This window comes from Chelonia mydas, chromosome 3, assembly GCF_015237465.2.
Source record: "Chelonia mydas isolate rCheMyd1 chromosome 3, rCheMyd1.pri.v2, whole genome shotgun sequence".
NCBI lineage: Eukaryota > Metazoa > Chordata > Testudines > Cheloniidae > Chelonia > Chelonia mydas.
In genome coordinates this window covers 177,564,175-177,589,535 of record NC_057851.1, presented here as the reverse complement: position 1 = coordinate 177,589,535, position 25,361 = coordinate 177,564,175, and the positions used below count along the sequence as shown (strand labels likewise).

At 42.8% G+C, this 25,361-nt stretch overlaps 1 protein-coding gene and 2 long non-coding RNA genes across 14 annotated transcripts in view; 1 reads left to right on the top strand and 2 right to left on the bottom strand.

Annotated features, from left to right (window-relative positions):
* FOXN2 (forkhead box N2) overlaps positions 1-25,361 on the top strand; it is a 209,212-nt gene that overhangs the window by 173,411 nt on the left and 10,440 nt on the right. For 6 of the 12 annotated variants that reach the window (XM_037895932.2, XM_043543853.1, XM_007064895.4 and 3 more), the window contains 2 exons: positions 10,174-10,298; positions 21,286-21,350. In XM_037895932.2, coding sequence (XP_037751860.1) covers positions 10,174-10,298; positions 21,286-21,350 — 190 coding nt within the window. Of the gene's footprint in view, positions 1-10,173; positions 10,299-14,278; positions 14,376-21,285; positions 21,351-25,361 lie in introns of all 12 variants that reach the window. The other 6 variants (XM_043543855.1, XM_027827242.3, XM_043543856.1 and 3 more) reach the window with 3 other exon arrangements.
* Positions 5,665-6,142, bottom strand: LOC122465225. Its single transcript, XR_006289902.1, has 2 exons — positions 6,090-6,142; positions 5,665-5,805 (listed from the first exon to the last, which is right to left on the bottom strand). It is a non-coding gene; the product is annotated as an uncharacterized LOC122465225 (long non-coding RNA).
* The window catches only part of LOC119565855, a 35,328-nt gene continuing 25,961 nt past the window's right edge, over positions 15,995-25,361 (bottom strand). The window contains exon 3 of the long non-coding RNA XR_005224911.2: positions 15,995-20,627. This is a non-coding gene — a long non-coding RNA (uncharacterized LOC119565855). The remainder of the gene's footprint in view (positions 20,628-25,361) is intronic.

Here is a 25,361-nt window from a genome sequence, read left to right as displayed (position 1 = left end):
ATTATGGAAGGATGATGGCTATGATATGGACATCCAGCAAACTCCTCCTCTTCAGCAGTTAAGGTTTGACCCTGGCATTGAGAATATTTGCAAGAAAATGAGCTGGAGATAGTGCTTGTCCCATTCGTTTTTTCAATGCTTGTAATTTAAGGGTATGTCTACACTATGAAATTAGGTCGAATTTATAAAAGTCGAATTTTTAGAAAGCAATTTTATACAGTCGATTTTGTGTGGGTCCCCACTTAAGACCATTAAGACCATTAAGTCGGCGGAGTGTGTCCACAGTGCCGAGGCTAGCGTTGACTTCCAGAGTGTTGCACTGTGGGTAGCTATCCCACAGTTCCCACAGTCTCCGCCGCCCATTGGAATTCTGGGTTGAGATCCCAATGCCTGATGGGGCAAAAAATATTGTTGCGGGTGGTTGTGGGTACATGTCATCAGGCCCCCCCTCCCTACCTCCCTCCTTCCATCCGTGAAAGCAACGGCAGACAATTGTTTCGCACCTTTTTTCCTGGGTTACCCATGCAGACGCCATACCACGGCAAGCATGGAGCCCGCTCAGCTCACCGTCACAGTACGTCTCCTGGGTGCTGGCAGACATGGGACTGCATTGCTACACAGCAGCAGCTCATTGCCTTGTGGCAGCAGACTAGTAGCTGTCCTCGTCGTCTCCTGGGTGCTCTTGGCCAGCCTTGGTCAGTGTGCCTGGGTGGACATAGGTGCTCCTGGCAGACCTCGGTAATGTCTGTCAGGGGCGCCTGCACATAAATGGGAGTGACTCAGGTCATTCTCTTCTTTAAGTTTTATCTAATAGAGATTCAGTCCTGCCTGGAATATTGGCAGAGGGATAGCTCAGTGATTTGAACTTTGGCCTGCTAAACCCAGGGTTGTGAGTTCAACCCTTGAGGGGGCCATTCTGCCTAACGATGCTCTCCCAGCCACCAGCACTGTCTGCTGCCTTGCTCCCCCCCCCCCCGTGAAAGCAATGGCCGACAATCGTTTTGCGCCTTTTTCCGTGCGGGCGCCATATTGCTGTCAGCATCGTCATCCACCCGCCACTGCCACTCTGCTCTCCTGCTCACGCCATACCATGGCAAGCATGGAGCCCGCTCAGATTACCGCGGCAGTTGTGACCGCTCTATACACCATGCGCATTATCATGCAGTATATGCAGAACCAGAACCTGCAAAAGCAGGCGAGTAGGCGACGGCAGCGCGGTCAGGAGAGTGATGAGGACATGGACACAGACTTCTCTCAAAGTACCGGCCACGGCAATTTGGCCATCCTTGTGGCAATGGGGCAGGCTCATGCTGTGGAACACCGATTCTGGGCCCGGGAAACAAGCACAGACTGGTGGGACCGCATAGTGTTGCAGGTCTGGGACGATTCCCAATGGCTGCGAAACTTTCGTATGTGTAAGGGCACTTTCATGGAACTTTGTGACTTGCTTTCCCCTGCCCTGAAGCGCAAGAATACCAAGATGAGAGCAGCCCTCACAGTTCAAAAAGCGAGTGGCGACAGCCCTCTAGAAGCTTGCAACGCCAGACAGCTACCAATCAGTTGGAAATCAATTTGGAGTGGGCAAATCTACTGTGAGGGCTGCTGTGATCCAAGTAGCCAACGAGATTACTGAGCTGCTGCTATCAAGGGTGACTCTGGGAAATGTGCAGGTCATAGTGGATGGCTTTGCTGCAATGAGATTCCCTAACTGTGGTGGGGCGATAGACAGAACCCATATTCCTATCTTGACACCGGAGCACCAAGGCAGTGAGTACATAAACCGAAAGGGGTACTTTTCAATGGCGCTTCAAGCACTGGTGGATCACAAGGGATGTTTCACCAGCATCAACATGGGATGGCTGAGAAAGGTAAATGACGCTCGCATCTTCAGGAACTCTGGTCTGTTGAAACAGCTCCAGCAAGGGACTTTTTTCCCATACCAGAAAATAACCGTTGGGGATGTTGAAATGGCTATAGTTATCCTTGGGGACCGAGCCTACCCCTTAATGCCATGGCTCATGAAGCCATATGCTGGCACCCTCCTGGACAGTAGTCAGGAGCTGTTCAACTATAGGCTGAGCAAGTGCAGAATGGTGGTAGAATGTGCATTTGGACGTTTAAAAACGCGCTGGTACAGTTTACTGCGTCATTTAGACGTCAGCAAAACCAAAATTCCCATTGTTATTACTGCTTGCTGTGCGCTCCACAAGATCTGTGAGAGTAAGGGGGAGAAGTTTATGGCAGGGTGGGAAGTTGAGGCAAATCACCTGGCTGCTGATTACGCACAGCCAGACACCAGGGCGGTTAGAAGAGCACAGCAGGGTGCGCTGCACATCATAGAAGCTTTGAAAACCAGTTTCATGGCTGACCAGGCTATGGTGTGAAAGTTCTGTTTGTTTCTTGATGAAAATAGCCCCCTTGGTTTACTCTACTTCCCTTTAAGCCAACCGCCCTCCCCTCCTCCCTTTGATCACCACTTGCAGAGCCAATAAAGTCATTGTTGTTTCAAATTCCATGCATTCTTTATTAATTCGTCACACAAATGGGGGGAGAACTGCCAAGGTAACCCGGGAGGGATGGAGGAGGAGGGAAGCACTGGGTGGGGTGGGGGAAGAGGGGAGGATGGAAGGACAAGGCCATACTGCACTTCAAAATTTATTGAATGCCAGATTTTGTTGCTTGGGCAGTCCTCTGGGGTGGAGTAGTTGGGTGCCCGGGGGCCCCCCACCATGTTCTTAGGCGTCTGGGTGAGGAGGCTATGGAACTTGGGGAGGAGGGCGGTTGGTTACAGTGGGGCTGTAGCGGCGGTATGTGCTCCTGCTGCCTTTCCTGCCCTTCAACCATACACCAGAGCATATCAGTTTGCGTTTTTTCCAGCTTCTAATCTTTGATAGCCTCTGGGACAGAGATGATACGTGGAGCGATGAAACATTTGGAGCTGCGGGAGCGAAAAAAGGGAGATTAGTCTTTAAAAAGAGACATTTTAGGGAACAGTGGGTAGAGTCTTTCATGGTGAACCAAGCTGTTAACATTATATAGCATGTGTGCTTTCTTTATAAGGTTGCATTTTATCTCTTATAGCGAGGGTATGCCGGTATGGTGTGAGAGATCACACATGCAGGGCCGGCAGGCAACAGAATTCGGCTTGCAGGAAAACATGATAAGCCACAGTCTTTTGGCTTCTTTAACCGTCATAACATGTGGGAATGGTTTCAAACAGCAGCGCCCTCATTTCACATACCAAGCACCCGTTGGGTTGGCCCTTTAAAATGGGTTGGCCATTTAAAAGGAGGGGCTGCGGTTTTCGGGTTAACGTGCAGCACAAACCCAACTAACCCCCCTCACCCCCGCCCCCCCACAGACACCCACCCAATTTTCTGGGATGATCGCTCCACCCACCCCCCCCACCCCCACCCCCCCCACCGCGTGGCTAACAGTGGGGATGATTTCTATTCAGCCACAGGCAAACAGCCCAGCAGGAACGGCCACCTCTGAATGTCCCCGTAATAAAATTCCCCGATTTCAACCATGAATGATATCGCTGTCCTGAGGATAACACAGAGAGATAAAGAATGGATGTTGTTTGAATGCCAGCAAACACCGGGACTTTTCCAATCGCTGTACTGGCCGCGAATGCATCCCAAGTCTTCAGGGCAAATTAATAAGTAAACACGCTGGCTTTTAAACCGTGTATTATATTTACGAAGGTACACTCACCAGAGGTACCTTCTCCGCCTTCTGGGTCTGGGAGCCCGCCTTCGGTGGGTTGGGATGGTACAAGATCCAGGGTGAGAAACTGTTCCTGGCTGTTGGGGAAAACGGTTTCTCTGCTTGCTTGCTGTGCTTCAACCTCCTTCTCCTTATCATCTTCCTTGTCTCCAAAATCCGCATCCCTGTTGTGTGAGAGTCCATTGACGGAGTCCACGCACAGGGCTGGGGTAGTTGTAGGGGAACCCCCTAGAAAGGCTTGCAGCTCTTCATAGAAGCGGCATGTCTGGGGCTCTGACCCGGAGCGGCCGATTGCCTCTCTGGTTCTTTGATAGGCTTGCCTGAGCTCCTTAAGTTTCACGCTGCACTGCTGCGGGTCCCTGTTATAACCCCTGTCCTTCATGCCCTTGGAGATTTTTTCAAATATTTTGGCATTTCGTCTTTTGGAACGGAGTTCTGGTAGCACGGATTCGTCTCCCCATACAGTGATCAGATCCCGTACCTCCCGTTCAGTCCATGCTGGAGCTCTTTTGTGATTCTGGGACTGTATGGTCACCTGTGCTGAAGAGCTCTGCATGGTCAACTGTGCTGATCAGCTCGCCATGCTGGCCAAACAGGAAATGAAATTCAAAAGTTCATGGGGCTTTTCCTGTCTACCTGGCCAGTGCATCTGAGTTGAGAATGCTGTCCAGAGCAGTCACAATGGAGCACTCTGGGATAGCTCCTGGAGGGCAATGCCATCGAATTGCATCCACACTACCCCAAATTGGACCCAGCAAGGTGAATTTCAGCACTAATGCACTCGTCGGGGCGAAGTACAGAAACCGGTTTTAAGAGCCCTTAAGTCGGAAAAAATGGCTTCGTAGTGTGGACAGGTGCAGGGCTAAACCGATCTAACGTTGCTAAATCTGATCTAAACTCATAGTGTAGACCAGGGCTACGTCTGGCATTGCATATTTCTCTTTTTAAGATCTCACTCAGTTCCTTCCAAATTTCAACAGCATCAGCAATAAAACAGCTATTTCCCAGCATTTTGTTCAAGGTTACAGAAATAGGCTTCAGGGTACTCAGCATGTGTTCAACATTTCTCTTAAGCCGAATGTTGAGAACTTTGGCTGTGACAGTGCCATCTATTTTTTCACGATTTTGTTCACAAACTGTCATCAGATTAGGCCAGTTCTTGATATAGTGCTCAAAACAGTCCACTACTGAGTTCCATCGCATGTCTTGTGGGAAAGTTAGCTTGGTTCCTCTCACTTTTTTCAGAGCAGCTGCTGCAAAGTGGTTGTTACAGAAGTATTTTGCAATTTCAAAAACATTAGCCTTTATTTCTGGAACACTGAAGTCTTTGTCTAAGAGGTGCATCAAATAAGCACTGCTACCACGTTATTAGCTTGCAACTCTCTTTTAAATTTCTTCTCATCTTGGATACATTTGCATCATTGTCTGTGACCAAGCTGCATACTAGATATTTGAATTTTTTTTCACAGTTTGTTATAGCGTTTACTGCTACTTCTTGTAAGTATTCTGCTGTGTGCGCATTTCCTGATATATCAATTGTTTCTGTAAGGAAGACATTCCCTTCTTCTGTTGTCGCACAAGCACATACAGCAGGATCATTGTGGACATTGCTCCACCCATCAAGACTCAGGTTAACAATTTCACCCTCTAGAGCTTTTGCACACTGCTCAATTTCTCTTTCATACACTTCATCCAACCTGCGACATCTGCTCTGCTGGGTAGACTGTATCCTGGTCTTAATGACTGAACCATGTTAATGAAGTGTGAGTTCTCAATCATATGGAAAGGAGAGTTTGTTGCATAAACAAACTGGGCAATTTTTTCATCAGTTACCTCTTTTTGTTATCAGTAATGTATTTTTTTGTAATCTGCTGGTTCTTATCACAAATTTATTTATGGTTGTTTCTGGATGATGGAGATTTTTTTTCTTTTTGCTACAGGTGATATACTGTGGCTATGTGACGTACATGATGTGACTGAAACACTGTTTTTGGCAGATAACTGAAACTATAGAAGATGATGGTGATCTTGAAGGTGGATAGTTTTCAGAATCCTGTATGTTGAGGATGGATTCTCCTAAACAAAATAAGTCAATGCAGTTATTTAATTATTATTACCATACTACTCATTTAGTATTACTCATTGCATTCGCTGACACTCAATACTACTTTAAAGGTGAAATTGTAAAAGAAAGATCTGCTTATTTCTGCCATTTATTTCTGTTTATTTTTTATCACAACTGCATCTAAAATGATAGTACCAACTGTATTTTTTCCTCAAACATCAGAATTCAAGATTAGTCCAGAAGGAAGACAGGCAGTCCTTAAGGAAGAAGTATGAAATAAAAAAAGTTGACCAACCTGAAGATCCTGCGTGTTCAGACATGTTCCTTTCATCATCTTCAATGCAGCTTCCTCCTGAGAAGGAGCACTTCTCATGATGATGTTTCATTCGGGCAACCAGGACTTGCATTTCTTTGTTGCACTGTTTGCGTTTTGCACGCATGCCTGTCTTGCCCACAGGTAGAGGAATTTCATTAAAATATTCCCAAACTGGGTCTCTTTTACGGCCTGCTGCCATTATAGGTGTTCCCTTCTAGTGAGAAAATGGTTTGGTAAATCTTAAATCAATGAAGGCTACACTCAGAAAGACCTCAAGACTTTTGGCATATGCTGCTTAAACAGTTTCACTTTTGTTTCTACTGCCTGTCCTTCCCTTCTCACATTTATCTCCAGACTTCTTTTCCTTGTCCAGATCTATTCTGCCCCCAACAATCTTCTATTCATTGAACTTTTTGAAACTTTGCACTTTTAGAGAGAGGTAAGGGATTGACTCTGTGTAAGGAGATATCTTTGAGCTATAATGTATCTTAATTAAAACTATCTTTAGATAGGTTTTTTTCCTCAAAAAGCATTTGATCAAAAAAATCCGGTGTTTTTTTTTTAATTGATTTTTATCCACCCTACGCAATATACTCTTATTAAGAGGGTGGGTTCAGCCAGTTAGGGTAATCACAGCTGTGGTGGGGTTAACTGGCTAATAGTCTATTTAAATACAAATATCTAAAGAAAAAAAGTTGGTGTATTTCTTATAGTTTTCCCACTAAGCTTTGTTGCAGGGTAAAGAATAGTATCCAATAAAAAAGGAATTTTACAGAGAGCAACGTTCAGAGGCATCTGTTTGTAGGGCATTTCAATAACTACTAAATAACACTCAGTTTTATTTCTGATTTTTTTCCCCAATTCATAGTTCAATCTCTTTTTATAACAAAATATTTAATCTTATGAAAAAAGCCCAATAACTTAGATCCCTCCATGAGTGGATGCTACACTGGTGCTTTCTAAGCCTTGACAATATTTAATTGTCAAGAAACATCGATAAAAGCATAGGAGTGGATCCTCAGCTGGTGTAAATAGTTATAGGCCCACTGAAGTCAGCAGGCGTATGACAATTTACAAATGCTGAGGCTCTGTCCCATGAAGTTTGACTCTTCATTCTGAAACATTTTCCTCATGTATTGACAAGATTACCTCTATTTTCTCTTCTGTCCTAAAATCTAGAACTGCTCTAATGCAAATATTTAATACCCAACATGTGAGAATGGCTGTCTGGTATTATGCATTTTCTGTTCTTCTTTTTACAAATTAATACAGAATCATTTATATTTGTTATCTTTTATTTTTTTTGCTTTATCCGCCTTCCATCATCCGTATGCATTAGTGGCTTTTGTATGATTCTGCCAGATTTCTCAACAACAAAATTTGGCACTGCTACCCTCCTAGCTATGACATGTTAGCTCACTGGGATAGGGTTGCTTTAACTCTCACTATATGATTTGTCTCTTCTATATTAAAAGAAGCAACAAGCCTGACTAATAGCTTTCCCCTATATGCAGTCAGTGGGCAAAGAAGCTTTGGGAGGAGTAGAGCATGTTCTCTCCTGTTTAGTTTTTTGATATGTCAATTTGAATAACCTGGAATGTATAACAAAATAGTGGTAACACTGCTGGGCTTACGGGTACTGCCAAGTAGGATACACCAAGTTGTCAGGATTTCGGGTTTTGGAAACATGGGACCACAATAATCTACGGAGTAGTTGGTTTCCAGACATGATACTTTGTCACTAAACTATAAGCCACAGGGAGTCATTGGCCTTGTCTGATTGGAAAAAAAAACACACCTTTTTTTCCTAGTCCAAATTCAATCAAATTTCCTAGTCCAAATTTCAGTTGAATTAACATCAGTATAGGCTCAGTGTGATGGGCTATAAAAAAAAAAACCCAGGCAAGGAACGGGTTAACGAGCTGCTGTGGGCTCAGTCATCCCAACCATGCCATAGGTATCAGGTTTGGAGGAAGAGGTTAAAAAGGTAGAGTCCAGCTCATTTGGGAACTGGCTAGAAGGAAGAGCAGACCTCCAGGTCTCTCTGCGAGAAGCCTTCTGGGGTCAGGAACTGCTTGAGATTGCTGCCAGCCAGTCTTTCTCTGAGGGAAGATAGCCCTGATGGAGGACTTTTTTTTTTATTTGCTACCAGTGCATTCCTTGTCATTGCTGGGAAAGACTGCTGCACGTGTTCCCCCCATTCCCGCCCCCCCAAAAAGGGGTGACAGCCTAATAAAACACTTTTGTCTTGTACATCTGACTGGGGACCAGCAGTGGTTGTCCACAAGCTTAAGTGCAACTCTGTTGCACGAGGTTGAACCCCTTTAGTGATTTTAGATGGTTGAGTTAGTCTAATTTGATCTGCTAAAATCTAAGCTGTGTCTGTATTGATGTTAAATGTCGGGTTCATTCAAGCTAAGGTCATTTGACTGAAAAAAGTATTTTTCCCCTGTCTTGACAAGGGCATGGACTTCAGTGTAGAAGAAACTGGCTGTTCACGTTTTTGATTTATTATAAAATACCATTCCAACCAGAAAGCAAAGATGGGGGAAGATGAGACCACAATGTCATCAGAGTATTACTGAAGAGTCCTAAGAGATGCAAGAGCCTTCAGAACTGAAACATTAATGCAGAAGCAGTTATTCAAATAAAAAGAGGAATGGGGCCTGGGGTCAGTTTGACAGTGTTTGTGTTTCTGACTTCCTGGAATTCTTAATTTCTAGCCAGACTCTGTGGTGGTTGCCGTGGTTGCAGGAGCTACTCTAACCTAACCCTTGCTGCTTTCACTTCATTTAAGGTTTCAGAGTAGCAGCCGTGTTAGTCTGTATTCGCAAAAAGAAAAGGAGTACTTGTGGCATCTTAGAGACTAACAAATTTATTTTACTTCATTTAAGGACATGTCTACACACTGAGGCTTGGTCTACACTTAAAAGTTAATAGCTTCATCGGGCAGAGGTGTGAAAAACCCCACCCTTGCGAGTGACATAGCTATGTCGACAAAACCCCCAGTGCGCACACAGCTACGTGGATGGAGGAGTACTTCTGTCAACATAGCTAACATCATTCAGGAAGGTAGTGTTCCTACATCAGCAGAACTCCTTCTGTAGGTATCAGCTGTGTCTACACTAGAGTGCTATGCAAGTATAGGCTGTGGGATGTAGACGTGACCTGAAAATAAACTATTCTGATATAAGCACCTTTTATATTGCTGTAACTACATCCCTTATAATTGGGGGATTGTACTGTTTTAACTCTGTTTCTAACCCGTATAGCAGTACAAAAGCTGTGTGTAGACCAGTCCTTACATTCATGCACACTCCTGGGATGCTGACTTCCCTTGCACCTGTCAACCCAAAAATGATTTTGTTTTGAAGGTCAGAAGAAAACTGAAAAGCTTTTCTCAGTTATGGAGCTGTTAATTCACACATTTGTTTTTCAGAATTCGTTCTCTCTTTTCTCATGTGATAAATCAAACATGACTTGTTTTTGGAACTTCCAACATGCTATGCATTTAGTCCTCACTAAGACCGTGTGACTTGGATGAATTTGAAAAGACTGGCTAAAACGAAGAAAGTTACAAACACATTAAACCCCAGTCCTTTTTGGATACTTATCTTGCAGTTTTTGCTAATATGATTCTACTAATATGTACATTTACTCACCTTCCTCATGCCAGCCTCTTCTGACATACTACCTGGGCTCATTTCACACAACTCCTACATCGCTAGAGTGCAGGGGAGAAAGGAGGGAATCCCAACTTTGGGACCCTATTTCTGGAGTGAGGATAGAAAAGGGGCCCATATCGCTGCCCCTCAAATGGCTGAACAGCCTTTCTTCAAACTTACAAAAATATTTAGCATGGACTGAAATAAAAGTTTACAAGTTCTAGCTGAGAAAATGGTGAGGGAAAACGGGTTTAGAATGGAAATATCTTAGCCTAAAGTCAGTGTTGTTGATACAATGGATGTTTAATATTAGTATTGTAACAATGGAGTCCTCTTTGGCTTGTTTACTAATTTCTCCTAAATCTTCTAATTCACACTGCTATGTTTCCCCCCTCCAGGTGAATGGAAAAGGTTCATTATGGTGTGTTGATCCGGAATATAAGCCAAATCTTATACAAGCACTGAAAAAGCAACCTTTTCCCTCAGCACTTGCATTTTATACCCCACCGGCATCACTACCGAGGTAGGCAAATTTTCCGTTACAAGTATAGCATTAAGTTATGGTAACCTTTCCCAAAGAACACAACAGCCTGGGCAACTGATGACCCAAAAAAAGTCGTTATTTGAAAAAAAAATGGGGTGACCAGTCATGCCCCCCAAATTCTATTGTTTCCTGACATGGGAGTGGAGAGGAATGGAGGTTGAGGGTTGGGAGAAAGAGACAAAATACTGCATGGAAGGGAGGCTAATAGTTTGAAAATGACTAGTGGAGAGAAGGAGCTGAATGGGGCTCAGGGAGGGAAGTGGGCAGAATGGACAAGGAAATGAGAATCTAGTGAGTCTAGATTTTCAGGCTGATACATCAGGACACCTGTCTCATGAGAAGCATTTGATATCTGCGGGGAAGGAGGGAAAGTGTATGAAGCAAGTTGGCAGGAAGGAGGGCTCCCTCTCCCGAAAAACTGGGACACCTTTAAGAAATGGGGGTGGAGAAAACCATTTTTAACCCTTGTATTCTGTTCTCCCCTAAACTCAGCTCATAACTATGTTTTCTATCCCATTCTTGCAAGCCCAGCATCTTTTTGGGGGGGTGGGAGGGACGGCAAGGGACAGAGGTTAAGGGGGGTGAGAGGAAGGCTGGGGCCATTGGTTGTTTGCCTCCTGCTCAGTCCTAACTTTTATTTTTTGCTCCACTCCCTCTGTCTGTATGTCCTTTGTTCTTAATCTCCTGGACTTTCATTTGAGTTGGTTTGTTTGTTTTTACTGCTTGTCTTCTGCTGGTTCCTCTTCCCTTTATACACACCCTGTTCTCTCTCTACTCTCTCTTTCTCCTTGTTCTTTCTTCCCAATGTGACTCTACCAGGGACGTAGCTAGGAGCAGCACAAAGAGGAGCTACTGCTATTAGCAAGTCTTTGGGCTGCCTTTCAGCTATTTTCAGGTTTGTTGGGAGTGGATATCCCTTCTTTTCTCACTAACAGCTTGATGTGGGGGTGAGCAGCTGTCTGAACATCTGTGGATAGCAGTGCTGCAGAGTGCTTTGGAGAACAGGCAATCCTGGGTGACTAGATACCCTGGGTTTTGTGTAAGTGGAACAAAATCCCAGTTTCAACGGAACTAACCATGACTAGCCTGGAATGTCTGGGCATTTTAAACTTAAAGAAAGGAAGCTAGAAAAAATAGTGACTTATTGAAAACACTTATTTGCTGACATATCTACAAAGGAATAATCCATAAAGAAACTATTTCCATTCATGTTGGAGGACTTTTGTATGTTCAGACTATTTTAAAAAGTAAAATACTTAAAAAAAATTAAATTGGGAAAATAAAAAATTATATTTAACAGTGTGTAAATTAAGCTGAGGATGGTAGATGGTTCAACTCTAATGAATAAAGAGAAATATTTCAGTATTACTTTCTGGTAGAACTTATAATTGCTAGGTCTACCACAAAACTCAACCTGGTATTTTACTTTTAAATGAAACTGCTACACTGACCCTTGGATTTAACACCCTAATGCAAGCATTTAAAAACATGGCAGTGAATAAAAAGCTTTGCACAGCTTCATGGCTTACACCTGGGTTTTGTATTCTCTTATTTACAAAAGTGGTCTATAACCTTCTAGCTGAGTTAAGCCATATGTGATCATTTTTTAGTTTGAAAGAGCCCGGGGGAAGAATTTGAAGCTATTGTAAGGCACTTGAAAAGTGTATTTGGCACTTTGGGATATTCTGAACTTGTTAAAAATAATCAACTTTAAAGTCTACTTTAAAATATGTAAATGCAAAGCACTTTTTTATAATCTATAGCTGCATTTATTTAGAAAGAAATCACTATTGGAATAAAAACATTAATAAAAATCACTGCAGAAAATTTGAGTACTATTTAAATATTCAAAACTAAGTGTCATAATATGGTTAAAAGAAAAGCAATACTTGTGGCACCTTAGAGACTAACAAATTTATTTGAGCATAAGCTTTTGTGAGCTACAGCTCACTTCATCGGATGCATGCAGTGGAAAATACAGTGGGGGGCTTTATATACACGGAGAACATGAAACCATACACACTGTAACAAGAGTGATCAGGTAAGGTGAGCTATTACCAGCAGGAGAGCGGAGGGGGGCGGGGAGCGGCGTACCTTTTGTAGTGATAATCAAGGTGGGCCGTTTCCAGCAATTGACAAGAACATCTGAGGAACAGTGGAGGGGGCCGGGGGGAATAAACATGGGGAAATAGTTTTACTTTGTGTAATGACACATCCACTCTCAGTCTTTATTCAAGCCTAAGTTAATTGTATCCAGTTTGCAAATTAATTCCAATTCAGCAGTCTCTTGTTGGAGTCTGTTTCTGAAGTTTTTTTGTTGAAGAATTGCCACTTTTAGGTCTGTAATCGAGTGACCAAAGAGAAAGAAAATAACAAAGAAAATAACAGAATGCCACTAGCCATCATCTTCAGCCCCCAACTAAAACCTCTCCAACGCATCATCAAGGATCTACAACCTATCCTGAAGGATGACCCATCACTCTCACAGATCTTGGCAGACAGGCCAGTCCTTGCTTACAGACAGCCCCCCAACCTGAAGCAAATACTCACCAGCAACCACACACCACACAACAGAACCACTAACCCAGGAACCTATCCTTGCAAAAAGCCCATTGACAACTGTGTACACATATCTATTCAGGGGACACCATCATAGGGCCTAATCACATCAGCCACATTATCAGAGGCTCATTCACCTGCACATCTACCAATGTGATATATGCCATCATGTGCCAGCAATGCCCCTCTGCCATGTACATTGGTCAAACTGGACAGTCTCTATGTAAAAGAATAAATGGACACAAAGACTGTCCAGTTTGACCAATGTACATGGCAGAGGGGCATTGCTGGCACATGATGGTATATATCACATTGGTAGATGTGCAGGTGAATGAGCCTCTGATAATGTGGCTGATGTGATTAGGCCCTATGATGGTGTCCCCTGAATAGATATGTGTACACAGTTGTCAATGGGCTTTTTGCAAGGATAGGTTCCTGGGTTAGTGGTTCTGTTGTGTGGTGTGTGGTTGCTGGTGAGTATTTGCTTCAGGTTGGGGGGCTGTCTGTAAGCAAGGACTGGCCTGTCTGCCAAGATCTGTGAGAGTGATGGGTCATCCTTCAGGATAGGTTGTAGATCCTTGATGATGCGTTGGAGAGGTTTTAGTTGGGGGCTGAAGATGATGGCTAGTGGCATTCTGTTATTTTCTTTGTTATTTTCTTTCTCTTTGGTCACTCGATTACAGACCTAAAAGTGGCAATTCTTCAACAAAAAAACTTCAAAAACAGACTCCAACGAGAGACTGCTAAATTGGAATTAATTTGCAAACTGGATACAATTAACTTAGGCTTGAATAAAGACTGGGAGTGGATGTGTCATTACACAAAGTAAAATTATTTCCCCATGTTTATTCCCCCCTTGACCTCCCTCCACTGTTCCTCACACATTCTTGTCAACTGCTGGAAATGGCCCACCTTGATTATCACTACAAAAGGTCCCCCCGCCCCCCCGCTCCTCCTGCTAATAGCTCACCTTACCTGATCACTCTTGTTACAGTGTGTATGGTAACACCCATTGTTTCATGTTCTCTGTATATAGAAATCTCCCCACTGTATTTTCCACTGCATGCATCTGATGAAGTGAGCTGTAGCTCACAAAAGCTTATGCTCAAATAAATTTGTTAGTCTCTAAGGTGCCACAAATACTCCTTTTCTTTTTGCGGATACAGACTAACACGGCTGCTACTCTGAAACCTATAATATGGTTAGTGGCCTTTTCAGGCTTCTTGTTGAAACAATGGCAACTGAAATGACGGTCATTAGATTCTAGAAGGTGATGTGTTTTACAAGAGCTAGTATTTTTGCATAATGGGCATGAGCTTCTCTGTAGATAAAATTTGAAGTGAAGGCTCTGTCCTAAAAAACCTTTATTCATGAGTTTTTTTTTTTTGTCTTGTTTGCAGAGTCAAACCCTAAATTCATAAGGACCTGATCCTGCAGACACTGAAGTAGGAGTAACTTCATTCACAGTCCTCATTGACAACAGCGGGGACTACATAAGTGAGAAACTTTACTCCAAATGCATAAGTATTTGCAGGATCAGGTCCTAAATTTGTAGCTCTTTTGTTGTTTGTAGTTTTTCTTTTTCATTGAAGCCAGGCATCAGTCACACACTAATTATGTTAGTTATTGCACATAATGTGAAATACTGGCCCTATTGAAATCTATGGCAAAATTCCCATTGACTTCAATAGGTCCAGGATTTCACGTCAGGCTTTATTATTGCATATTTTTTTTTCTATTAACAAAATGTTTGACATATTTCCTTCTGTCTTTTAACATTTTTTCTTTTTAAATTCCCTTTTAAAAAAATTACATTTCTAGGCCTCTGACCTGTGCAGGAAAGGGATGCATTCATCCTTCCTTTTTTCTTAGCCTAAGTTTTGGCTATGTCTACATTACAAATTTAACTCAGCTTAAGTTATGTCAACCTACAGCCACTGCTGTAATTAAACCACCTTGCATGTCCTCACTATGCTCCTTGTGTTGGCGGAGCACATCTCCAGTAGCAGCTCTTGCATCAACACAGAGAACTGTGCACTGTGCGTAATTAACCCTCTGTGCAACTGGCGCAGGATGTTTTGGGAAGGGTTTTTAATGCCTCATGGGGGAAGGTTCAGTGTCACATGGTGCAGGTTTCTCAATTCCATCATTCCAGGGGTATCCTACTAAATTGCCAGCTACTTTTCAAATGCCCTGGTAACCTGCAAGCCAACAATCTCTGTTAGAAAGCATGGATCCTGCATTGCTCTTCAATATTGTGCTGTGTGTTATGAACACAAGGCTATAAGAGGAGCTCAGTGGGGGGCTATTTGGCTGAGGGATGTGTTATACCAATAAAATAAAAACCAGCAGGATCTTGTTAAAGGGGAAAAGGCAAAATGCCACATTTATTGTGAATACAGAAAGAATCATAGTAAGCAGTCAGTTATACCTATAACATTCCATTCAATTTCATATTTATTCACACATTCATTCATACACACACACACACAGGTTCTGCAAGGTTATTATCATAGTTACCAGCCTTAGAGTTGCTTGTGCCAAGCCACTGGCCAGGTGGCCTGGACACGAGGAGGGAGCAGGGCCTTGTCAGATGCTCATCTGATGCTCCTGGAAGTTGGGTTGCAGAATCAGACCCCAAAGTTCTCAGTTTCTAGAGTCCATTTTTATAGGAATTTATTCCTATGCCAGTCTATGGGAATTGCTTCATCATGCTGTTGCTGAATCAATCAGCCGATGGCACATTCCTGACGGCTCCGTGCTGCCAGATGTTATCTTGTTCTTTGGTTCTCCCATCCTTGAGTCTGTTGGGTGGATTCCAGTCTGCCCTCCGGGGGTCCTCTGGTTGTTACCACTTGACGCCTTCTTCGGCCGATGGACACTGGATTCTTAGGCTGGCACCTCCCTGATCATTCATTTATTATCCACACCAAGCATCCATCCACATACATCCTCTATCTCTATTTTAATCACAATTGTTAACAAAGCGAGATAAATACAACAAAAGGGCGGGGAATCTCTGTGTGCTGTTTCTGTTGTTACAAAGTATTGCTTTGAGAACAGACTCTGTTTTAGGATGTACTAACACAATTAGCAGCTTGCAAGTTTCACACAGAGAGGGAGAGAAACAGTACCAAAAACCAAGAGACCACTTAATTAGTAATACCCTGAAATTTAAACTATGGTGAATCAAACTCATTTGTGATTTTAATACAGAACTTCTTTAATATGATCCAACAGATGCTGTGAAGGAACATTTTAACACTGACGCAGAGTAATGTGTGTTCCTGTAGTGTGCCGAGCCTGGCATTGTTTGTTTGCACCACGCTATAAATCGTGTATGATTGCTGCGTGAGCCCAACTCTTATAATGCGTGTGAACCTATTGCTATTGTCTTGAATGTTAGCAGCAGCCACGATGTGATGGAGAATAATAAAGATAAATTCAGTTTCCAAAAGTAGATTTTTATTCCACACCCATGCAAACATACCTGTGTAATACTGAGGTAAACTTCATACATGCAGGGGAAACTTTCGTATCTTTAAAGGGCATGGAAAAGGGAATTCACAAGCACATACACCCAGCTGTGAGAGCCTCCTTGGGGTATGTGCAGCTGTCCTGTTTAATCTCCCAGGGGGTGGAGTGCCTTAGGTATTTCTGTGGCCCGGGAAGATACATGGAATGGGCAGGTGGGGATGGGGGGAAGGGGAATGTAGGGAGGTCCTTGCGATTCTCTCCCCCAGCTTCCCTGCAGTGATTTCTCCCCACAGACTCAGGAAATCCACCTTCTGTGTACTCCAGGCAGCACCATGTTTGCTGCATGGAGCTGGCATGCTCATCTGGGCAGTCGCTATGTGCAGAGCCCTGCAACTCCACGGATATCCATTTTATATCATTTTTGTGGATCATGGATTGGATGTGGATACAAATTTTGTATCTGAGCAGGGCTCTAGCTATGTGAGCTCTTCACACTGAGCAAACAGGAAGAGCAATGTCAAAACTCCATGGGGCTTTAAAAGGGGAGGAGCACATATCTGTGTACCTGACTGCAGGGCAGTGGAGATCAAAACAGTGATCAGAGCAGTCACGGTCGCCATTGTGGAATACCTCCTGGAGGCCACTTAGGGTGACATAATGCAGTATAATGCAATGCAGTATCTACACTGACGCTGCGTCATTCTAACTAGGTCGTCCTAACCTCTATGCTGCTCGTCAGCATAGCAAGAAAGTTAAAGCAACAGGAGGAGCATTGCAGTGTGTACAACTCCATAGTTCAACGTAAGCTGCCTAATGTTGGCTTAACTTTGTAGTGTAGAGAAGCCCTTAAATCTTAATCCAATAGTTCTTACAGAGCCGTGGTTTAAGGCATAGGTAAATATTACTCTTAAGTTTTATTGTGAACAGAGTAATTCAGATATTTAGCTTCAGCTGTTATTTCAGCAGTAGTGCAGCAATGAAGTAGTTTCTAAATAACAGCAATAATTAATAAACAAATATACGGCATTAGTGAGACTAGTTCTCGAATAATGAGTACTGTTCAGGTGTTGGCATTTTTAAAAGGATGTGGAAAAATTGGAGAGGGTGGAGAAAATGTCTTACAGTGAGAGACTTTGAGAGCTCACAATCTATTTAGTTTATCAAACAGAAGATTCAGAGGTGACTTGATTACAGTGTATAAGGACCTTCACATGGAGAAAATACCAGGTACTAAAGGGCTCTTTAATCTAGCAGAGAAAGAGAGAACAAGAACCAGTGTCTGGAAGCTGAAACCAGACATATTCAAAGAAGAAATTAGGCAGAAATTTTTAAGTGTGTGATTAATCACTGGAGAAAACTAACAAGGGAAGTAGTGGATTCTCCATCACTCGATGTCTTCGAGTCTAGATTAGATGCCTTCTGGAAGTTATGCTTTAATCAAACACAAATTGTTATGCTCAGTACAGGGGTATCTGAGTGAAATTTAATGGCCTCTGGTATCCAGCAGTTCAGACAAGAAGATCAGATCATCCCTTCTGGCCTTTATGAATCTAATTGCTACTTTTATTAGTGAACAAAATATACATCTATAGTAATGCCAAACAGAATGCTATTCTCCCCCAACCCCCACAGCTTAATCCTATCCTCCTATGAAGAGAGAGAAAATGATATTACTGTGCCAGAGGAACCCCCAGATTTCATCAAGAGGGCTTGTATTTGTAGTCAGTAATATTTTAGCATTGTTCACTTGTAGTCCCAAAAAACATAATTGTTGCCTTTTAAAATTTTGGTCAGCTTCTGATCTATAGAACCTGTTTTTAGACATAAAACTTTGGTACAGTAAATGATTGGTATAAGTGATGTACTTTGTTTCTGTGAAACCTGTTAAGCAAGTTGAGAATACTGAGTATGGCCAGGTTACAGGTTTCAATATGTGCATTTTGCCTTTGGGTTATGATGATCACCTAGATCCTGATCCTGCAAACACTTAAGCATGTGTATAGCTTTTCTTGTGTGATTAGTTCCATTGAAGTCAAATTATGTGTGGACATAGTGTTTGCAGGATCTGAGCCCATGTGAAAGGACAGGTTGCTATATTTCTTGCATACTTGCCACTTCATCTTTATGTGAAGGACTGTAAATCAAACAATGTTGTGTAGATCCCTTATTTTCCTGCTGATAACAGTTGTGATTTTCCATTCTTTGAATAAATTCTCCTTGTTCATCCTCTCCCGCCCTACAGCAACCCATCCAGACAAAAAATTGAAATAGCTGTGTTTGTTCATAGAGCTAAACGATTATGTTTTCTTGGATGGTGAATGTGACAATTTTCAGTGCCAATGAAAATGAGACTGATATCAGTAACTACAGCCAAATATAATGCAGGCTAGCAACGTACCAGTTTCCTTACACACCTCAATTAGTGCACTTTTGTCCCTGATCTGCTGCACCATTGCTATTCTAGTTTTGAAACCCTCCTCAGCGGAGACCGTTAACTATGCCAAATTGAATTGTGATTATATGACGAGGATGAATCCGCAGTGGTGATTGGACTAATAACAAAAATATCATGGGCAGTAGCGGATTACTGCACGTGCCCAAGGGTCTATGCCTAGGGGCCCCAGCAAATTTGGGGCCCCTGGAAAAATCTACCCCCGCCACAGCCCCAGGGGTAGTGGTGATGGAAAGAAGAGAGCAGGGTCATGGGGGAAGAGGTAGAGTGGGGTGAAGCCATGTGCGGAATCGGTGCAAGGCTGCGGAGGGAAGGGGTGGAACGAGGCGGGGCCATGGGCAGAGCAGTGGCAGGGCTTCAGGAAAAGGGTGGACTAGGTTGGGACTATGGGAAAGGGGTGGAACAGGGGTAGGGCTGCAGGTAGAAGGGGTGGGGCAGGGCCACGGTTCTGGTGCCAGGGTCCCCCCATTTGCTCTGGTCCAGGGCCCTATGAGACTTTAATCTACCTCTGATCATGGGTATGCCACACGAACAGATGATTCCAGAGCTGTAAGGACGTGCGCAACCAAAGGAATGAGACAGTCATAAATAAAAACATTAATGTCAGCCAAAGGATTCAACTGAAATTAAGCTCAATTCGAAGAAATAAATACATTTTTAAAACAAAAATTTCAGATAGAACCTGTAAAATGGAAAAAACCCTAGAGAACTAACAAAATCTAACATAAACTCATCTAAACATTATGGCCAAGATTTCCCAAACTGGATACCTGAAGTAAGGTCTTAAATCTGTAGTTAGCTATCTAAAATTGACCTGATTTTTAAAAGTGCTAAGCAACCAGCAGTTCCCATTGATTTCATTAGGATTTGTGGGTGTTCAGTACTTCTGAAAATAAGGTTGCTAACTATGGATTTAGAAGTACTTCTGAAAATAAGGTTGCCTAACTTTTTAGGCACCCAGGTTTTTTTAATCTTTAATCATGGCCCATGCTCACTGCAAAGTTCTGATTATACACTGGGCTTGAAAAATCTATCATTGCCTACTAACCTGAGGTCAAATCCTTCTACGATGGTAAATAAGACCAATGCTCCATGCAATTTGGAGGAATAAAACAGTTGTGCACTGTTTGTTGTATGCGGTATTTAATTGCAACATATTGCTAATCAAACTTCTTTTGTATACATTTTTAATGAAATTTAACATACTACAAGGGCTGGTTGAGTATCAAAAATATTTTCTGAATATATGACTTGATTAATTTCACTTTATGTATTTACTTGATTAATTTCACTTGTATGTATTGAATAATGTATTCACAGAATAGTATATGGCCAGCTTTAGAGCTGGTCAGATAATACAAAAAGTATCTGTCAAATAATTGTATTTGACAAATACTTGTGAAATTTGTAAATTAATGTATGAGTCAAGTCCTGTTTAAGCAGCTCTGCTTACTACATATCTTTCCCCCCCCCCCACTCCTTTTCTTCCCTTGTTTTTCTCTCATTTTTGTCTTTTCTGTAATATTACAGTGTATCGCTTCCTGCATTGTCTTCAGTGTCTGAGACTAATATGAAAGATGGGGGTGGAGGAGTGCACAATATCCAAAGGCAACATCTAGGAGACAAGCCAACCTCCCCTCACCTGTCCATGGACCCCGTTTGGGGGCTTACGTGTCTGATTACATTTGAAGGCCCTCTCCTCTGCTCTCCATTTCCTTTGGAAAAAGAAGTCTCTCTGTTCCTTCCTTCCACTGTAGTCTTCTGGCTATTAGTGTGTCTGGGAGTCCTTTGCTTTGCCCCACTTCCAAGCCTCCTGGCTGCTGTGAAGGGAAGAGGCACATATCTGTGTTGCTTTACTGCTCCCCAAGCCTCAGGTTTTGAATCTTCCTCCCCAGTCAAAAGTTCTATTGCCTGCTTTTACTTCTGTTCAGAGCTTTCTCTAGCAACTGCAGAGTGACTTAATGACTTAATTCGTCATTGACCACTGCATTTTGATTAGCAGCAATGAAAGCGACAGAACTCTTGACAGTCTTCATTTAGCTGCAGCCTGGCAAAATCCTTAGCAACAGTAGAGGCACCTGGGTTCTGGACATCACTGCACTGATTTACACTTAGGTCATATTTAGAAAGTTTTCTTCGCAACCATAAAGGCTAGAGCTTTTTTAAAAATGTTAATGAATGCCTAGAATCTGCAGAAGTTGATGGCTGGCCAAGCAAAGTTTCCTAATCACCCCAAAGCGAGTGGGCTTTTTTGAGTCCTGATTATAAATCTATATAATACAGTAATCAGACTGGCTTGCTTACCATCTAGCTACCAAAAGTAGTAGAAATTGTGGGGCTTCCTTGGCTTACCTCTCCTATTTTAATGACTTTTTTCTTTTAACTTTTTGTGGTATAGAAATTTCTTCACTTCATCTATTCACAGTATATTAAATTTAGTACTATTTATGGCTTTAGTAAAAAAATTTTTCTTTTCAGTAGGTCATCCTGTCCTCATTACTTAACCTCAGTACTTAAGCAGAATCATGGCCGGTCTTTCAAAGGTAATTATGGCATTAATTTTCTGTATGTTTTGCCCTCCCACAATGCTATTCATATTAAGAATAAATTCTAGACTGAAATGTGCAGATGGACGTTTTTCAAAGTGTACAAAGACTCTTTCAGAAAAGTCAGTTAATTGAGTGCTCCTTAGTTGTACTAGTGTGTCTTTGGTTTAAACTGATTTTGTTCTTTTAGTAAATCCATCACAAGAGCTATTTTTTAAAAAAAGTTTACATTTTGTACTTTGGTGTAATTACACCAATGTGTGCACTGTTATAGTGATATGGGCATATGCTGCGCCTTTATGACACAAAGATGTCATGGTGTAAATAAATCTAGAGTAGCCCGGTTAACGCTGCCATCCCACCTCCTAAATGCTCTGTGCAGGATATCCTGCTTTATGGCTACTCTTATGGCTATGTCCTGCAAAGCTTTGTGTATTAAATTCTGCTTGTCTGTTCTCCTTGTTTTCTATTCTCTATGACAGTGGGAGAAAAACTCTTCTCTGGTATAGCCCTGAGTCTGGTTATTTATGTTGTAAGGTACAGAAGTATCTGAAGATTTATGCCTAAAGTCATGATGATTAATGTGGTAGCCAGAAGAGCCCTATAGCTGCACCATGGGCCAGCACATCTCTCTGCAATGTCAAAAAATGTTGGCTTTTACCTTTCAGAGGAGAGAAACTGCATTTGGATAAATCATGGATCTATCCCACAAGGCAGAGGTGCAGGATTACAGTTTCCTATGGTCTACTCATGAGATCCATAAAATACTATGGGATCCAGATGTGAGTCTCACAGTTATGCAAAGGAGGAAATATAGCATATCTATCTTTTGCCATCCTGGTGCTGAGAAGGGGTTCCACTCTTCGAGGAGCCAATCCTCCTTCATGGCCTTCTGTGCTCCAACAGCCAGTAAGGGCAGAGGATGATTTGTAATAAAAGCATGTGATGGTCCCCCTTGCAGTCTGAAGAGTACAGGGCTCTGTTAATGACATGACAGATTATAAAGATTCCCCTCCCTATGTATCCGAGACACGCCATTTCCTCTGCACCACTCCTTAACACGGGCTGTCCTTCTTTCAAAGGTCCCTTCCCTTCTCCTTTATTTTATTTTCAAGGGAAATTTCATTTGCCTTCAGATGAAGCAAATTCTAACAAGAAGCTGACTTTTGTGTCTGTCTTTACTGTGCAATATCTGGGGGTTTTGCCCCTCTTTTTTTTAAAGGGAGGATTGTGCATCAGTCTTCATTGACAAGTGGGTGTTAACCATGGTGAACCTGTGTGACACTTACTACATTTTCAAGCCAGCCTCAAGGGCATAGGAGGCTACCATCCCTTTTATTCAAGAAAAAGTTTACTCCACTGTCTTGTTTTTTGTTTCCATTGGTACCATAGAACCTGTCACCAGATCAAATAGGTTTTAATGTATTTATTGGCTCTAGATACGGCTGTTGACATCTTAGTATGTAACGCTCTCCCATATCCAGATTATAGCTCTGTTTTCCCAACTGAATTAGTAATTAAATAAATATTAGAGCACATAACCTTCCTTGCAATCAGTAGCTCTTATAATATAGATCAGGGGTCAGCAACCTAGGGCACGTGTGCCAGATTGGCACGCGAACTGATTTTCAGTGGCACTCTGCTGCCGGGCTGGGGTTCTGTCTGCCGTACCCCTGCCAGCTGGGGTTCCGGCCACTGGCCCCACTCAACCCGCTGCCAGCCTGGTATACCAGCCACCGGCCCCGCTCAGCTCGCTTCCGGTCTGGGGTTCCAGCCGCTGGCCCCTTGCCAGCCAGGGTCCCGGCCGCTGGCCCTGCTCAGCCCACTGCCAGCGAGGGGACATTGGAAAACTCAGCAAGGAAAAGCAAGGGCAAGGATCACACTAAACTGATAAGATCTGCATTTTAATTTAATTTTAAATGAAGCTTCTTAAGCATTTAAAAAACCTTATTTACTTTTCATACAACAATAGCTTAGTTATATAATATAGACTTAGAGAGAGAGACTTTTTAAGAAGGTTAAAATGTAATACTGGCACGCGAAACCTTAAATTACAGTGAATAAATGAAGACTTGGCACACTACTTCTGAAAGGTTGCCGACCCCTGATTCATAGATTCATAGATATTTAGGTCAGAAGGGACCATTAAGATCATCTAGTCTGACCTCCTGCACAACGCAGGCCACAGAATTTCACCCACCACTGATATAGATACACCTTTAAATCACCCCCAAAAAAGGTAATGGAGAGAGATTGGAAGGGCCTGAATGAGCATACTGTTAAGGATTAACAATACGTTTAGCTGCTGTTAGGGCTCAACAGTGTAATACAATTTTTTTCCCTTTCCCATGAGGACATAGAATTTTTTTTGCCTCACAACCCTGTTTAAGCATAGTTATTTTTGTAGCGCAGATAGCACCTAAAAGACACTTCTAAATGTAGTCTCCTTCTGTGTGATTTCATAGAATCATAGAATATCAGGGTTGGAAGGGACCTCAGGAGGTCATCTAGTCCAACCCCCTGCTCAAAGCAGGACCAATCCCCAATTAAATCATCCCAGCCAGGGCTTTGTCAAGCCTGACCTTAAAAACCTCTAAGGAAGGAGATTCTGCCACCTCCCTAGGTAACACATTCCAGTGTTTCACCACCCTCCAAGTGAAAAAGTTTTTCCTAATATCCAACCTAAACCTCCCCCACTGCAACTTGAGACCATTACTCCTTGTCCTGTCCTCTTCTACCACTGAGAATAGTCTAGAACCATCCTCTCTGGAACCACCTCTCAGGTAGTTGAAAGTAGCTATCAAATCCCCCCTCATTCTTCTCTTCTGCAGACTAAACAATCCCAGTTCCCTCAGCCTCTCCTCATAGGTCATGTGTTCCAGACCCCTAATCATTTTTGTTGCCCTTCGCTGGACTCTCTCCAATTTATCCACATCCTTCTTGTAGTGTGGGGCCCAAAACTGGACACAGTACTCCAGATGAGGCCTCACCAATGTCCAATAGAGGGGAACGATCACGTCCCTCGATCTGCTCGCTATGCCCCTACTTATACATCCCAAAATGCCATTGGCCTTCTTGGTAACAAGGGCACACTGCTGACTCATATCCAGCTTCTCGTCCACTGTCACCCCTAGGTCCTTTTCCGCAGAACTGCTGCCTAGCCATTCGGTCCCTAGTCTGTAGCGGTGCATTGGGTTCTTCCGTCCTAAGTGCAGGACCCTGCACTTATCCTTACTGAACCTCATCAGATTTCTTTTGGCCCAATCCTCCAATTTGTCTAGGTCCCTCTGTATCCTATCCCTGCCCTCCAGCGTATCTACCACTCCTCCTAGTTTAGTATCATCCGCAAATTTGCTGAGGGTGCAATCCACACCATCCTCCAGATCATTTATGAAGATATTGAACAAAACTGGCCCCAGGACCGACCCCTGGGGCACTCCACTTGACACCGGCTGCCAACTAGACATGGAGCCATTGATCACTACCCGTTGAGCCCGACAATCTAGCCAACTTTCTACCCACCTTATAGTGCATTCATCCAGCCCATACTTCTTTAACTTGCTGACAAGAATACTGTGGGAGACCGTGTCAAAAGCTTTGCTTTATGGCTGTTATGAGAACTTCAGTCACTAGTGGCTCGAAGTCTGAAAAGATGTAAGCTGTACTGCTACTGGAAATTAATGGAAATTCATTTTAAGTTGTGTGTATTTGGATCTGAAAATTCTCTGTTCAAGTCCCTACAGAGTCCGAACCTTCCTGTTGGATATACTCAGTTATTGATCTGAACCGCACTGTCTTGACTCTAATACATCTTAATATGTGTCCACCTGACACAGTATGTATGCCAAGTATGCAGTGCACTTCAATAGCCCTGTCATTTATAGAAGACTCTCTCTGATGCTGAAGTGAAGTATTTTATCATCACTAAAACACATTGTGATTTGTTCTGCAATGGTAGCGCTAATAAAGTCACACTCTCATCCTCACTACATAATGTGTTAATTTTTG